Consider the following 14,148-nt stretch of genomic DNA (forward strand, 5'->3'; position numbering starts at 1 on the left):
ATGCCACAGAATGTCACGGCTAAGGTCGCAGACGGCATGGATAAGAGCCTTTATAGAGGGGGTTATCCAAACTGATCCCCCACACATTATTGAACAGTACACTCTACCCTTCGCCACCAACAGTGGAAGGGAAGCAATAAGGGGATTCGAGGGTTGTATACCATGGTGGTGTATATAGCTCTGTAGCTTTTGACTCCCCGAATATCAGCGGGTCCAGCACGCCAACCGAAACGTTTCCTCAATGGGACAAGGTCCGGGGTAATTTATGGTCTCTGATCATGGGACTAATGTAGCCCTTTTGTTTTACTCCGAGCCATGGAATTTCCTTTTCCTTGCATCCATCCAGTGGCCGGTATATAGAGATATTATTGGGCTATTATATGCTTTCACTGTCGATAAAGGGGATAAGCGATACTCGCATCGATTGACGGCTTTGCCATGGGAGAGCCAAAGTGCGTGGCCACCTCACGTTCTTCAAGCTAAGATTTAGACTAAGTACTTACCAAAATGCTCAAGACTTTCTCAGTTTAACTTCTAGCTTCAATCAAACCAATTGAAATTACATGTAAAATATCACCTTGACATTGTACTTTGCGACGAGTCACAAACTACAACCTTTGTAGCTTCACCAGGCAGACACCTCCTAAGCTTTCTTTCTTTCTTTCGCCAGATGAAATGAGCCTGAAATAGAAAATAAAATGAAAGGGGAAACAGGAAAATGAAAGGGGGTATCTGTAAGACTGTAACCCTTTGAGATGGTAGAGTATAGTCGATTCTTTGTGGAAACTACTCTTCTCAGTAGGATTTAGAGGCCAAATTCGTGATAATAGTAACGTTGGGGAGGAACTCATGCCCCTGTGACTTTTCATCATGGGAGACATCTGAAAGTTTCTAGCTTAGTATATTTTTACTTAGAAGATTTGGTTGTGAGTATCGTGGGAAGATAACAGGGATAAAAATTGGCGGAGCGGGGAACAAATATATGTTCAGATCAGCCACCTCACTATACAATCAATATAATATTTGAAAAAAGTATAATTTTATCTACTAAGTAATGTAGAGCTAAAGCAGAAAAAGTAAAAGGAGAAGAGACAAAGCTAAAATGAACGACCTTGCTTTCTTCAATTGAGATTTGGTTTGTAAAGGCTGACACCTACACATCATGAACATGGATAGACGTAAACGGATGGTTTGTTTACGACAGATTATAGACTTTATTATATAAGCCTCGATAATTGTGTTTCAAACATCAAGTAGCTCCTATGGCTCAGTTGGTAGAGCGCATGACTAGTAATCATGAGGTCCGCGGTTCAAATCCGCGTGGGAGCATTTGAAGCATTTCTTTTTTCCCTTTCCCACCTGTATTTTTGAGCAATGACAGCATTAATTTCCGGCGAGTCTTGATTGAAGACTGCAATGCAAATCCTTCTTCCATATTCGTTTAAAAATATCCAATTAAATTGTTCTTTTGGGACTTGACTATGATCAATCCCCGGACCTGTTATCAATCAACACGCACATACGTCTTCCTGTGTCTTGCAGGCCATATATAAAACATTCCCTGTTGGGCCCTACGAGTTTCAAGACCGATCTCCGGCCCTAGTGATGAGGACAGACCTTTGCTAGGCCACTGATATGCAATCTGGCCTTTTTATGTAACACTGTCACTGACGATACAATCTTTTTCGAATTGCATTTGCGAATACTGGACCTAGTCTAAAAGCGATCGTTCTCATCATCCGGGCCCGCGGTCAAGCTAAAGAAAAAGCGCGACTGTTAATTCGGAGATAAAAGAGGATCTCAGGAATGGTCCTATATCATCCCGATAATTGCAGTGGACCTGAAGGTAGAGCTTCCTATGAACTTCTCAATGGACTGATATAGCGATCAAGTAGTTATAATGTGGCACCAGCATCATATGATACCTACCGCACTCTCTTTGAGATGACTCATTCGTTCCGAAGCGAAAACGTTCTGTGGCCACCGATTGTACATACAACTGCACAGCAGGTTGTGTCGTCGGTTGGGGCTAGATGTTTGTCCGGAGGCCATACTAATTTTCTGACCTAGTATCATGCTAGTTTAATTTGCATACTCTGGGTAGGCCTATTGTAACTTTCCTCACCACCACACTGTTTCACAACATTCAAATCCTCTTAATGCACACACATATTCATTCATTTTGGGCAGACATCAATAGAGCATTCAGGAACACCGACATGCTATCGCCACGGTACGCGACATAGACAGTTTTCGGCATACCCCAGAACTGCTTGCACTCATGCTGGAACTTTCCCTGCAGAGTCTTGGGGATGTATTTCGTCAGCGACACAAAATGCAGAACCCTTCTCTGACCAGTACTCAACCAAAACAAGTGAAGGTCCTCGAGCAAAGGGAACTGATCCAGTAGAGTTAGAAGGGGAATCCAGGTGCCGCCTTTCTTCAGTTGAAGACGCTCTAGCTTCAGGCATTGCAGCGTGCGGCATGTATAGCCGAGAAGTGTCAGAAGCTCATCACAGTCCATCTCGGACGCTTCAGTAAGGACGAGCTCTCGCAGTTCGGAGAGTACGACTGGCCTGGAGGCCAGACGGGCTGTGATTATCTGTGCCTCGGGGGTGTAGTCATAGCTAATCTCCAGCATCTTCAGTTTCGGGGCAAGCGTGATCACCCGGGCCACCCATTCGCCGATATTGCCGGGGATGAAATTGTGCTGAAACCTTAGTTTCTCAACGTGTGCCCAGCTGTTGATGAAGGTCTGGCTTTTGAGGGTGTCGAACTGAAGACACCGTGGATCCACATCGTTGAAGGCGAATCTGCTGCTGCTCGGGTAGGCGTACACGTGGAAGGATCGCACAGGAATGCCGGTCTCCGCAATGATGTTCGTAATCATGTTTATGCCGTCACTGGGTCCCAGGTGAGAATGTGCCGATGAATCGTTCCATCCGTAGTTGAGATTGATAGAAAATGACCTGCAGTTGGGTAATGAGAGTAGGACGTGACGCAACCAGCGGGCTCCTAGTGATTGCTTCATATCGAGCGGACCCGTACTATGTCTCATCCATTGGAAACCGGCTCCCATACAGCTATTGAAAGCCCCTCTGATGAGGAGGTGGTGTACATGATCCTTCAAACGGTCGTCCGCTGCCAGCCTCATAAGTCGCTGCAAGCTTATGAAGCCAAGGTCTGTACGCACAGTATGAAGTACCACGCGTCCAAAGTAATGCAACGACTTTCTGTAAAGATGTGTGCAGGTCAGTCGCAGGTCGCACAGATATCTTTTCGTGGAATCCGCAGCACTCAGAAAGGTGACAATATTTTCAACTAGTTCTTCCGGTAATTCGCACAGTGGGTTGAGCGCATTTTCTTGAGACGCTATCCAGAGATCAGAACAGGAGCTGGCCCTATAACACTGGATAGGCAACTTACCTTGCTTAAGAAAATACTCCATTTTTGTGATACGTATGGGTATGAATGCAGGATGATGTTTGAAAGGGAACATGTTGTGTGAATAGAGATGCGAAGGTGAAACAGGGCAGAAGAATGCCTCACGCGAAAGGTATTTCCAATTCACTGACAGTGAATCACTCGGTTAGGTCCGGTCCAAAGCATAGTGTCTTTGTTTTTATTTGCAGTGTTAGACCGCCTTTTTTGTTCACAAGTAGTACTCTTCTGAAAGAAAGTGTAGGACTATGTCTAATTTTAAAGAAAAGTCAAGTGTGAATTACAGCATATAACATGGACTGTAGAATATGAGCACCTCATGCTTCATATCACCAAATCTAGTTTATTCTGTGGCTTGCACTAGAATACAATGACGTAAAGGGAGAAATCATGAATGCAATGCACATGGCTCTTTAAAGATTCACAGCACTGCTACAACGTCATATCTTGGCTGTCATGGAAACACAGCGTAAGTAAAGACGATTGGTTGTACACAGCTTAGTGACATGCGTCCGAGCGCATGATGCATGCCATTATAAAGTTAGATATATACCACACCTGCAGAAAGTGTATGAGTTGGCATAATATAGTATCTAGATGTCCACGCTGGTTCAGCATTTGATACCAACATTTACATCATGTTATAACGTCATGGGTAAGGATATATGAATATAGTGTCATGATATGATTGATTACTCTATTTCTTTGCTTTTACTTAATGCTTTATTGAGTATAGGGGTTTTGAGGTCTCAAAGCCCAGCCATTACTCGAGAATAAGTATATTTAGTCTCGGTTAAATAGGGTGTAGGATTAGGAAGAGGTATATGAAAGCTCTAGTGGAAGAGGATAAATGCAGGTGAATGATTCCCTTGCCAATGGTGGGCAGAACAATCAGTGTACAAGCAGACAAGCAAGTCCCCGAAGGGCTATAAATGCATCACCTCTATACTTTGGACGAGTAAACATATATCTTGTTCACTTGGCCTCATTAGGTGACACCTCACTTAATTAAGAGTAACTCGGAGGAGTTCCGACAATTGATGAACGAGCATATCACATAACAGCCGCGTCCTGTAGTGGCATATATCTTGGTACTATACCTCGAGTGGGGAATTCGTCTTCCCTGTTCCTTACCTAAAACAAAGTTGCAGACGTGGGCTTCTGGAAGTCACGATGCGAATTCATCCCTGCTGGTGCAGTTGACGCTCTAGCGCTCGCGACTAGAATTACTAGGTAGAAATGATCTGGGCGAAGTAAATAATATTGCACCTTGAGTTCTAAACATTGGTGCTACTAGTACCATGTCATGTCGACCCACAGAATTGACCTCATGAGCTGTAGGGCTGTGAAATGACCAATATCGTATGTCCATGTGTACGATTGTACGATTGTCCGATATGTAGCGGCCCCACCGAGCTAGGGCTGGTCCTGTGACTGCAAGCGGCGCTATTCGGTTGAAGCACAAGTGGAGAAGATACGGAACTTGTGTGAAAAGGGTTGCATTTTGAGGCCATAGTTAATTCATAAATGGGACAGTTTGTCCCAATGGCACCTTACGATGGGCTCTACACTACATGTGGGACAAGTTAGTACTTAATAAACTGGCTTAGCCTTCGCTCGGGCGCCAATTCAACGAAACAAGCTTTGATGTATCAGACCTCTGCGAGAATAAATACCGCGCCTTGCGCAAAATAAATCCTAGGTGAATAAAGTAGAGTTGACACATCGGCTGAGCTTTGAATACCTCTTCTACATGCAACACATGTGTAGACTATGTCGAAAACTTGAGCTAAAGAGATTATCAGTACCGTATACCAAGGCTTTAGCGCCGTGGAGCTGTGTGCCTTACGATGTCGTGAAACTTCGGCCCACCTCATGGAGATACGTCAAGCATGCTGGGCATCTCCCGAGTCAACAACGCCTTATGGAATCTGCCGATACTTCCCAACGAATATAAAGGCTTCCCTTATACGTATCGCCGCCCTTTGCTTTTCTTTATTTTCGATCCGAGGTTTTCAACTTTCCTGCTAAATAACCTTTCATACTATCGTCGAATTCTACAACGCCAAGCGATAGCAGAGGTGTGACATGTCCAGATCCCTTGACACAGCAATGAACTCCAGTCAGGAAATGGTTGACTGCGGCCAGCAGGAGATGTCTCAAACTCAAGGTCGGAGCAAAACGAGCCTCGCCTTTATAATGAGACAACGCCTGAGACGAGCATTTTCGATTAATATGATATTCAGCCTTCAGCGTCTAACAGAAAAGTGGGTAGCCTCGTTAGAAACCGGACATTGGCCATCAACCCGGGGCCAAGGAAGGGCACATATTAGTGGAGGCTGCTATCTTCTTAAACTGCCGACGGAATTACTCCTACACATCATATCCCATTTATCAGAGGTTTCTCGAGCGACCCTTGCCTTGACTTGCAGGAAATTGTTCCTACTAGATTATGCCGTTTTAAACTCAGAATGCCTGTCTTTCAGTCATGACTTTGCCCCGCTATTCAAACACTATCGCAACGAGTACAACTTAGCAACTCCCCGGTGGGAACTCATCAAACTTCTACAAAACAGACGCTGGCTCGCTTGTTCCAGATGCTTACAGCTACATACGCCGACTTCCTTTCCCCAGCGAGAACGGAAACATCAGCCTGAAGACAGAGGCTGTAACCTGGGGAGTTTCGCAGGTGTTGTTGACTTATGTCCATGCATCAAGTTGACCTTTCGTGGGAAAATGAATCTTGTTGAGCTTCTGCGAGTGCGACAGAAGGCTCTGACAGCTCTGGCCACACAATTTGGTGCCGGTGCCAGGGAACCCTTCTGCTGGCACTCTTGTACCATGAACTACGGATCGTCGAAAATCAAGATTCGGATCTTACCAGACCTGGACGAGAACGATGTGCTGAAGGTCAGAGTGGAATACCAGTTAGCAATCAAAGCAGGGCAGCTGGGAAAGGAGGATTCTATGATACCCCGTCTGGGATGTGCACATCGGGCGGTCGATCTGTGGCTCGCCAGCGTCTGTAACACGTATGGGGACTTTGGCTGGACGCCGTCGCATGTATCGACCTGCAGTCTATGCAATAGCACTTTGACATGTCTCCGGAAAGGGCCGTTACGTGTGGGGGAGGGGTCAGGACAAGCAGTATACGACTTTTACGTCGAGAGATGCCTCGGGATTGGAAATCTGTCTGTTCCAGACGACCAGTGGGCTTGTCAGAGGAGCCATCCTGTAGGGGACCGGAGAGCTGTCGGTGATTGCGACGAACGCTGCCCCTGGAGTCCTCACAAATATCACTTCCGCTCATAGTTGACGTGTTCGACATGCGCACATATCATCCACGGGGTGGAGTATTGACCCCAGACTCTGCGAGATGTGTTCCTAGATCACCGCGCCCGTTTGAAATTCGTCGAGGCCATCCTCTTACTAGTTGCCGATGCTCCCTAAATTGCAGAAACGGTGCGGCCTCTTCGATGCCGGAGGATTTCCATATTGAGCCTGATGTGCAAGGAACAGCTGAGGCAATTCGAAATTGGTTCCAAAATAATCTATTCAACGCAGGGGCTTCGGCCCCATTTATCATGAGTTACGAAAAGATCTAGTCTGGAATATCAAGCATATGGAATGATGTACAAGACAACAGTGATGCCATGGAATCAAGATGGGAAACAGTTACAAAAGGAGTAACCCTAACTTCTTGATTAAGAAATAGACCTGATAATAACTTTATTTTTTGAGTAGCATGTACTTCCTAATACAAGAGAGAAATGGATATATAAAGCGCCGAATTGCCTTGAAAAATATTAAGAAAGCTATAAGCTTATACGGCATTTAAGGCCTACTTTACCTGACACCAGTATACTTGGCTATTGATGCTTTTGTCAATTTAGTTTTCTGAGATCGTACTCTAGGAAGAATAGCATAGGTAGCCTGCCGAACAGAATTGAGGCGCGAAAGGGGCGAATTTCAAGAAGTTAACAGAAAGTACTGTCTCATGATAACGTGACTTGTATTTCTTAGTACTTGCAGTCCAGATACATGCCTTTCTTGCCTGCAACTACTTGACATCTGATGAGTCCTCAACCACCCTCTTCACTCTTCTTAGCCAAGTCCCCAGATCAAAGCTGCCGTCACTCGAGTCTCTGACATTCCCGACAAATTCAAAACAATAACCCAAGTCCTCGACGGGCTCATTGCCGTCGGTATAGTCGATGTGACATGGATCGGCCCGATAATTATCCGTTTCATAGCTGGCGAGCCTCTCCGCATGCTCTTCTGTTTCGACATGGTAGACAGCCCCATGAACCACCTTTCCTGGGGCATCTAGAAGAGCTGGATACTGGCCCCATAGCTTGCAGTCGTAGCTTATCATGGTGGCGGGCCGAAGTTGTGGCTCGGTTTCCAAGCCAAGGACATCGCGGAGCATAGCGGGATCAGACAGTGTGCCGTAGAAGAAGTAAGGGCCCGTCGGCGCAGCAAATGGATCTCTATGAGGTGGTGGCCGTTCAGGTTGGAAGAAATAGCCGGGAGGAGCAGATCTCAGCTTCTTGACAAACGGGGCGACTTTCGAGCTTGGATCTTCGGGAGGAGGAGGAGGGGGAGGGGGAGGGGCAGAGACAGCGGCTCCCCTATCTCCTTTGTTGTCAGACATTTCTTCGATAATGGCCAACCGGGTGTCTATAGGGCGGAAGTGAGAACCAGGTGACGGGTGGGAATTCGAGAAAAGCTGTGGTCATCCAACTCGGTGTTTGTGTTTATATCGTGAACCATGTCAATCAATGGAGTCTAAATAGGCTTAGGTTACTCCGGTATCAAGATTAAATAAGGCTTTAACCTTAACCGTCGACCCGTAAAGGGTCGCTAAAGAACGGGGAGACGCCTATACCTGGCCTTACGTGGCTAATGCCAGACTAATGGTGTTGCATATTTTTCTATTGTTTCTCTTTTCGGCCCCTGCTACTTGTTTCTTCTGACTGTCAGTGACCTTTCATTTCCGCCTTACCAATGCACATCATTTATGAAATTGTGTGGTAAGTTTTAACATTTTAAAATTTAAATATTGAAATAGAATTACAGGTAGTTGAATCATTGCAATTTTTTTTTAAAAAAGTTTTTAATTATTTAGAATTCTGTGTATATAATATCGGTGACAGATTGTGTTAATGCGCTGCCCCCAAAAGATCGAAATCTTGATATCTCTATAAACCTGTTAGTTGGATTTGAGAGTGATCGAGACACTTCAGCGTATACCTAGGTAAACATGACTGTGGCACCAACAACACGAACTTTGTATCCAGCAGGGACAATATGCTTGCCCTCCTTTTCTTGAGATTCCCATTCCCAGTATGCCGGTGACCCCATGTCAGCTTTAGGGTCGTATACCTGGATTAGCATTCCCGGCAGATTTCTAGCTCCGTATAGTAATCTATTAAATGCGGGGCATATAATGGTGGTCTCTAGAACTAAGGTCCGAGCGCAATAGAGAACCCGAAAGCTGACAGAGTAACCATGGGACATGTACGAGATACATACTACGCATCTGACATTGACTTTGATCCCATATTCCCATCGGATTTGATCGAACTGGGGAAGCACTGAAATGAATTCCCCTGGAAGCCCTTACAGCTCTTCTGCATTGTGTAGTCGACACCACCGACAAAAGTAGCACAGGTGAGCAATAGAGATGGAAGCTGGGGTGCTTCAGATTAACAGACAGGTCCCGAGGATCCGCCGAGCATCCATGATCTTGGCGAAATAGGATCTTGATAGTACTTTGATTATTGTATTTTTATTTTCGTTCGATTTCTATATAAGATCTATATGACACTAACAGTCTCAAGTGCCAAGTGAAAAGAATGCAATCATCACTGTTATGCGATTAAAACGCTGATTTGTATCTTGTTCCCTGCCCATGACCAGTTATAGATTTATAGCTACATACTGCCAACCCGCCTGTGCACTATTTGTACAGAGTATGCATATGGAGTCCGGATATACGTCGAGAAACCCTCTGCGGGGCTGCGGGGCTCAACTGGAAAATATCATGATGAGCCATCCCACCACATTTACACGGGAAATGCCTTATCCGATAGGGACTTGTGGAGATATTATTCATGAGTTATTGATATTCCAAGAGGTGTTTGGTTCAATGTGTATAAGCGTTGTCATATCTAGAGAACCATCTCACAATTTAGATATCCTCCACGACCATGATAGATGGACCCACAGGATCTGTACGATCGACATTCCTCAGCCGCACCCATTAAACTGTTGGTTTAGCAGCCAATAAATTCACTAGCGGGGTGAATCTCCACGTATACAAGCGACGATCTCATACGAATATGATCAAAGTGTGATGATCTGACTGGTCAGACAAGGCAGCATCCTCAAGCTACAGCCAACGCAGAGTTGTTTGCACCCCACCCGAGTCTATATAAACAGGGACAATCCCACATATTTGATCCGAGGCTATCAATATTCCCATACTTTCATAGCACCAAATCTAACCCACGTATCTACCCCGCAATAATGTCCAGTAGGCTCCTCAATTGAATTCTAACCTACTGCGGGCCTACTAACTCGGACCAATTGATTGCGATATTAGGCGGCGACACCCAAGGAATTGTCATTGACGCTGGGTCTGCTGCCCTACTTCACTTCCTAAAATCTGTCCAGGACTAATCTTCTCGCAGCTCCTTCCGTACCAGGGCTGGATTTGCCGGTGATGATGCGCCTCGCTCTATCTTCCGTGAGTTGGTCAAAACCTTCGCATTCCATGCTACTTATCTTATATCCTAAGTTCTAACATATATAAATAGGAACTGTCGTCGGCCCACGGTAACCACAAACCTAAAACATTGTGCTCCAGTTTGCCTAAGCTTACCTATACACCCAGCTCCGTCGGCGACGCAGCCATCCAAAACAACGAACCCCTCGTAAACCCACTCCAGAACAGCTCCGTGACAAACTGGGATGCACTACAGAAGATCTACTGGCACGCCTTCTACAGTGAGCTGAAGGTCGCACCGGAAGAACACCCCGTCCTGCTCGCCGAATCCCCATTCACCAGCGACGCGGATCGGGAGAAGACCGTGCAGATGATGTTCGAGAACTTCAACGTTCCCGCACTCAATATTGTGCCTGATGCTGTGTTGGCCGTGTATGCATCCAATCGCACTACAGGCCTAGTCATTGATGTTGGGAATGAATACGCCCGCATCGTCCCCGTTATTGAAGGGAAATGTGTAGCGGAAGCAAGAGCCCAAGTTGATTTTGGAGATCTCTCGATTGCGATATCAAACGTAGCTCAAACCTTTGATGAAAGCGTTCAGGCTAGTTTGTATAGCAATGTAATCCTGGTATGTGTAGCCCTGACCACACTTTGCTTTCGTTTGTTATTAACAAAGAATGATATAGTCCGGAGGAAACACGGATCCTGGCCTGGCAGACCATCTGCACAATGCGATCGCTAACGTCGCGCCGGAATTTGCATCTATGAACATTACCAGCCCCGCGAATCGTGAATACTCGGTCTGGCTGGGTGGTACCCTTGTGGCTTCGGCTGATGCCGAGGGCATCTGGATGTCTAAGGAGCAGTATGACGAGAACGGTGCTGGGGTTTTGAATGGGAAGTATTATGCATAGTTGATTGCACACTGAATATGCCAGGTTAGAATATAGCTAATTTCACAAATAATTCTCCCGATTTTTTCCACAGTCGACATGTCTGCTACCTTGAATACTATACAACATCATACACACTAAGGTATGTCACCTGTGGTTGCAAACAGCGAGGAAATATGTGGGACTCGAGCCCCATGAGGCTTCTGTTCCTTCTCAACGTGCTCCACTTAGTAAACACCGCCCTACTTGTTATCAGACCATCTTCTAGCCGGGATTAGGCAAAAGAGCTGCATAGCAAGAGGCTTAATTCATTGTCTACTATATTGTCGCGCTGGTAATAGTTAGGCGGGACAAAGGTGGTACTACTAGGAGCCCAATGAGGATCCATGTGGGTAGGGAAGAGGCAGGGTAGTAGAGACTAGTTTATGTAGGCTATTGTATCCAACCTGGGTTTAAACATTGGATGATAGTTAGGTGTCTAGGACTCTTTGGCAAAGTAAGCTTGAATATACCAATTCTCCCCCTTGATATGAACATAGAAGTGTCGCTTCAACAACAACCCGCATGCAGCTCCAAGTTCAGTTACTAGTGTCATGACGAAGGTGGTAGCCTCGCACCCACAAAATCAACCAAATCAAAGAAGCTCTTCTTGAAGAACCGCTGTTGGGTTGTCCGATTCACCACCTGTAACCCGAATTGCTGCTTGTAATCACCAAACTCCCAGTTATCAGCCCACGACCAGGCCAAAGCACCCATAACATTCACCCCATCTTCGTGGATGGCCTTGAGAATCTCCGACATGAAGGATAGATAGTAGATACTGCGTGGCGTGTCGAACAGCTGGTCCGACAACTCCAGATCGGCCTCGTGGGATACAGGGAACCCGAACTCGGTCACAAACACGGGCTTCCGGAAGGTATTCCAGAGATAGTTGATATATTCCCTGAGATAAGTGGGTGTGATGTACACGTAGCTTTGTGAACGGTACCCGATATTCCAGCCGTAGATGTTCTTTGTCTCTTGCATGACACAGTAAGGGAATAACGAGTTTCCTGTAGATTGGTTCTTGGCGCAGCTCTCGATACCTCCAACAGGCTGGGAGACTACCGTCGCGGTGTATGGGTCGATGCCGAAGAAGTCCGAGGTATTACCTATGTATGCGAGGTCCTGGTCACTGAGCGGCTTAGCGCCCGGTAGAGTTGTCAGGACAGAGTCCGGGTACTGCTGGCCGAGGAAGATGGGGTTGGCATAAAGTCCCAGCTGCATCTCCTGGAAACGATTGGCGGCGATGATATCACTTGAGTTGGTTGGATCTCGAGGAACTCCGAAATTGTCATTGAATTTGATACCTATCTTGCCGGTGGCATTAAGCTCCTCATGGTAGAAATGGTACACTTGGGCGTGGGCGTGCACCACGTTATTGGCACCAGCGAAGTTAAATGAATAGAGCAGCGGCTCGTTGAAGGTAATCCAGATCGGAACGCGGTCGGCGTAGTGAGTAAGAACAATCTTCGCATAGTTGACGAAGGCGTCCACGAAGGTCTCGTTCTGGTAGCCGCCGTTGTTGTAGCCGATATCTGGATGAGCGGACGTATTGTCGCTGCCCACGAACATCAAGGGGCTATCAAAATGAAGCAAGGTAACTATAGGCTGCATTCCGGCATCAAGGACGGTGTTGATCAAGTCGTCGTAATGCCTGATCCCCTGTTCGTTCACGGGCGACCCTGGCAAGACGAAGGGTAGGATTCGCGTCCACGGGATCGAGAAACTATAGTATTTCACTCCCATGGCAGCCAATCGTTGAATGTCTTGCTTGTAGAGGTAGTAGTTCTCGTTTGTCACATAATTCTTTGGCTGAGTGGTATTCACCAACGTCTCCAGGATGGTGGGGCTACGGCCTTCCAAACCAATGGCACCCTCCACTTGAGCTGCGCTTCCTGCAACGCCAAAGATAAAGTCATCCGGGAAGTTATAGCAATCTGTTGGTCCAAAGTAGTCCCGCGGTGGCAGGATTAGCTCACTGCTTGGAATCGCCGTAGGATTGACCGTGGTAGAATACAGCCCGGTAGTCGTGTAGTTCTCTAGATCGACTTGCTCCCAAAGCGAGGACCATGCGGCTTGTCCATAAGGATCATCTGTGTCTGTAGCCGTAATCACTGTCTGGCTAGGCAGCCAGTTTCCCCATGTTGTAGTCACCGGGCTTGCCGTGAGATGCTTGACTGCTTCCGAGTAAGGTGGCGCATACGTTCGGGTTGTGGTTGGTGCGTGTACTGAACTAGCATAACTGCAGAATTTCATTAGTTAGGTTGTGCTTTCTAGTTTGTGGCAGAAGTATATGGGAGAGCACTCACCGAACGGTCTCGTTTAGGGTATAAGAAAAGGACCGGAAATGGTACTGAGGAACGGCAGCCGGTTTGGTACACTGTGGACGGTCAGTATAGCCGTCCGTCGTGAGGTACAATTGCTGTGCGTCAGCAAATGTCGCCAACAAAGCAGCATATGACAGGGAAGCCCGCATCTTGTTTTACTTCTCGTTGGCTGCGTACAGTGTATGATGATGACATTGAAACAGTCTCTTTGGGGGGTCTTTATATACTTAAGAGGCCTCCAAAAAACCAACCCATGTGAATTCTCAAAACTCTCTCCAAAGAATCCCAGCGTATGTACGAGTGGGGATGGAAGCCATGCCACCACAGTTCTGGTAATGATCGACGTTTAGAGTTAAGGTGGTTGTATGCATTAGTATTCTAGCTAGGCTCAAGCAACCCCGGCGTCTCCAGGTTTTGACTCCAAACCCCACAAGTTGCTCCACACGGTACGCGGGAATGGTCCGAGGTGGAAATCAAGACATTGCCCAATATGTTACCCACTTATTGTCTGTTCGCAAGTCTACAAGATCAAGCTAGACATAATCACGGATGTAGGCCAGTCACTCACCGGCGAAGACACAATTTTCAGACTTGCCAACAAATTCAAGGCTTTTTGTTTAGTGAAGAGGACGCTTGGGTGAGAGCAATGTCTACCACGAAGCTCGGGAAGGCAAGTGGGCCGCGTCGCCCGTTCGTATGGAGGCCGGAATTT

General features: G+C 46.5%; 5 protein-coding genes and 1 non-coding gene across 6 annotated transcripts; 3 read left to right on the forward strand and 3 right to left on the reverse strand.

Moving 5' to 3' along the window:
- Window positions 1–1,256: 1,256 nt before the first annotated feature.
- BDV37DRAFT_t128 lies at window positions 1,257–1,329 on the forward strand. The gene has a single exon. It is a non-coding gene; the product is annotated as a tRNA-Thr (tRNA).
- Window positions 1,330–2,173: 844 nt separating this feature from the next.
- BDV37DRAFT_272205 (uncharacterized protein) lies at window positions 2,174–3,079 on the reverse strand (the record flags this gene model as incomplete). Its single annotated transcript, XM_032084836.1, has 1 exon — window positions 2,174–3,079. One exon carries the CDS (start codon window positions 3,077–3,079, stop codon window positions 2,174–2,176), a length of 906 nt encoding a protein of 301 aa, XP_031940582.1.
- Window positions 3,080–5,269: 2,190 nt separating this feature from the next.
- On the forward strand, window positions 5,270–7,297 carry BDV37DRAFT_250629 (uncharacterized protein). The gene has a single exon (XM_032082196.1). The coding sequence runs from the start codon at window positions 5,530–5,532 to the stop codon at window positions 6,751–6,753; it is 1,224 nt and encodes a 407-aa protein (XP_031940583.1). The 5' UTR covers window positions 5,270–5,529; the 3' UTR covers window positions 6,754–7,297.
- A 204-nt stretch (window positions 7,298–7,501) lies between these two features.
- Window positions 7,502–8,162, reverse strand: BDV37DRAFT_294685 (gamma-glutamylcyclotransferase family protein; the record flags this gene model as incomplete). Its single annotated transcript, XM_032089688.1, has 1 exon — window positions 7,502–8,162. Exon 1 carries the CDS (start codon window positions 8,093–8,095, stop codon window positions 7,502–7,504), a length of 594 nt encoding a protein of 197 aa, XP_031940584.1. The 5' UTR covers window positions 8,096–8,162.
- Window positions 8,163–9,972: 1,810 nt separating this feature from the next.
- BDV37DRAFT_283873 (actin family) lies at window positions 9,973–11,088 on the forward strand (the record flags this gene model as incomplete). Its single annotated transcript, XM_032087383.1, has 6 exons — window positions 9,973–9,979; window positions 10,049–10,082; window positions 10,137–10,192; window positions 10,263–10,281; window positions 10,340–10,802; window positions 10,861–11,088. 6 exons carry the CDS (start codon window positions 9,973–9,975, stop codon window positions 11,086–11,088), a joined length of 807 nt encoding a protein of 268 aa, XP_031940585.1.
- Window positions 11,089–11,658: 570 nt separating this feature from the next.
- On the reverse strand, window positions 11,659–13,585 carry BDV37DRAFT_294687 (glycoside hydrolase family 1 protein; the record flags this gene model as incomplete). Its single annotated transcript, XM_032089689.1, has 2 exons — window positions 11,659–13,351; window positions 13,419–13,585. The coding sequence occupies 2 exons, from the start codon at window positions 13,583–13,585 to the stop codon at window positions 11,659–11,661; spliced, it is 1,860 nt and encodes a 619-aa protein (XP_031940586.1).
- Window positions 13,586–14,148: the final 563 nt, after the last annotated feature.

This window comes from Aspergillus pseudonomiae (assembly GCF_009193645.1).
Source record: "Aspergillus pseudonomiae strain CBS 119388 unplaced genomic scaffold BDV37scaffold_41, whole genome shotgun sequence".
NCBI lineage: Eukaryota > Fungi > Ascomycota > Eurotiomycetes > Eurotiales > Aspergillaceae > Aspergillus > Aspergillus pseudonomiae.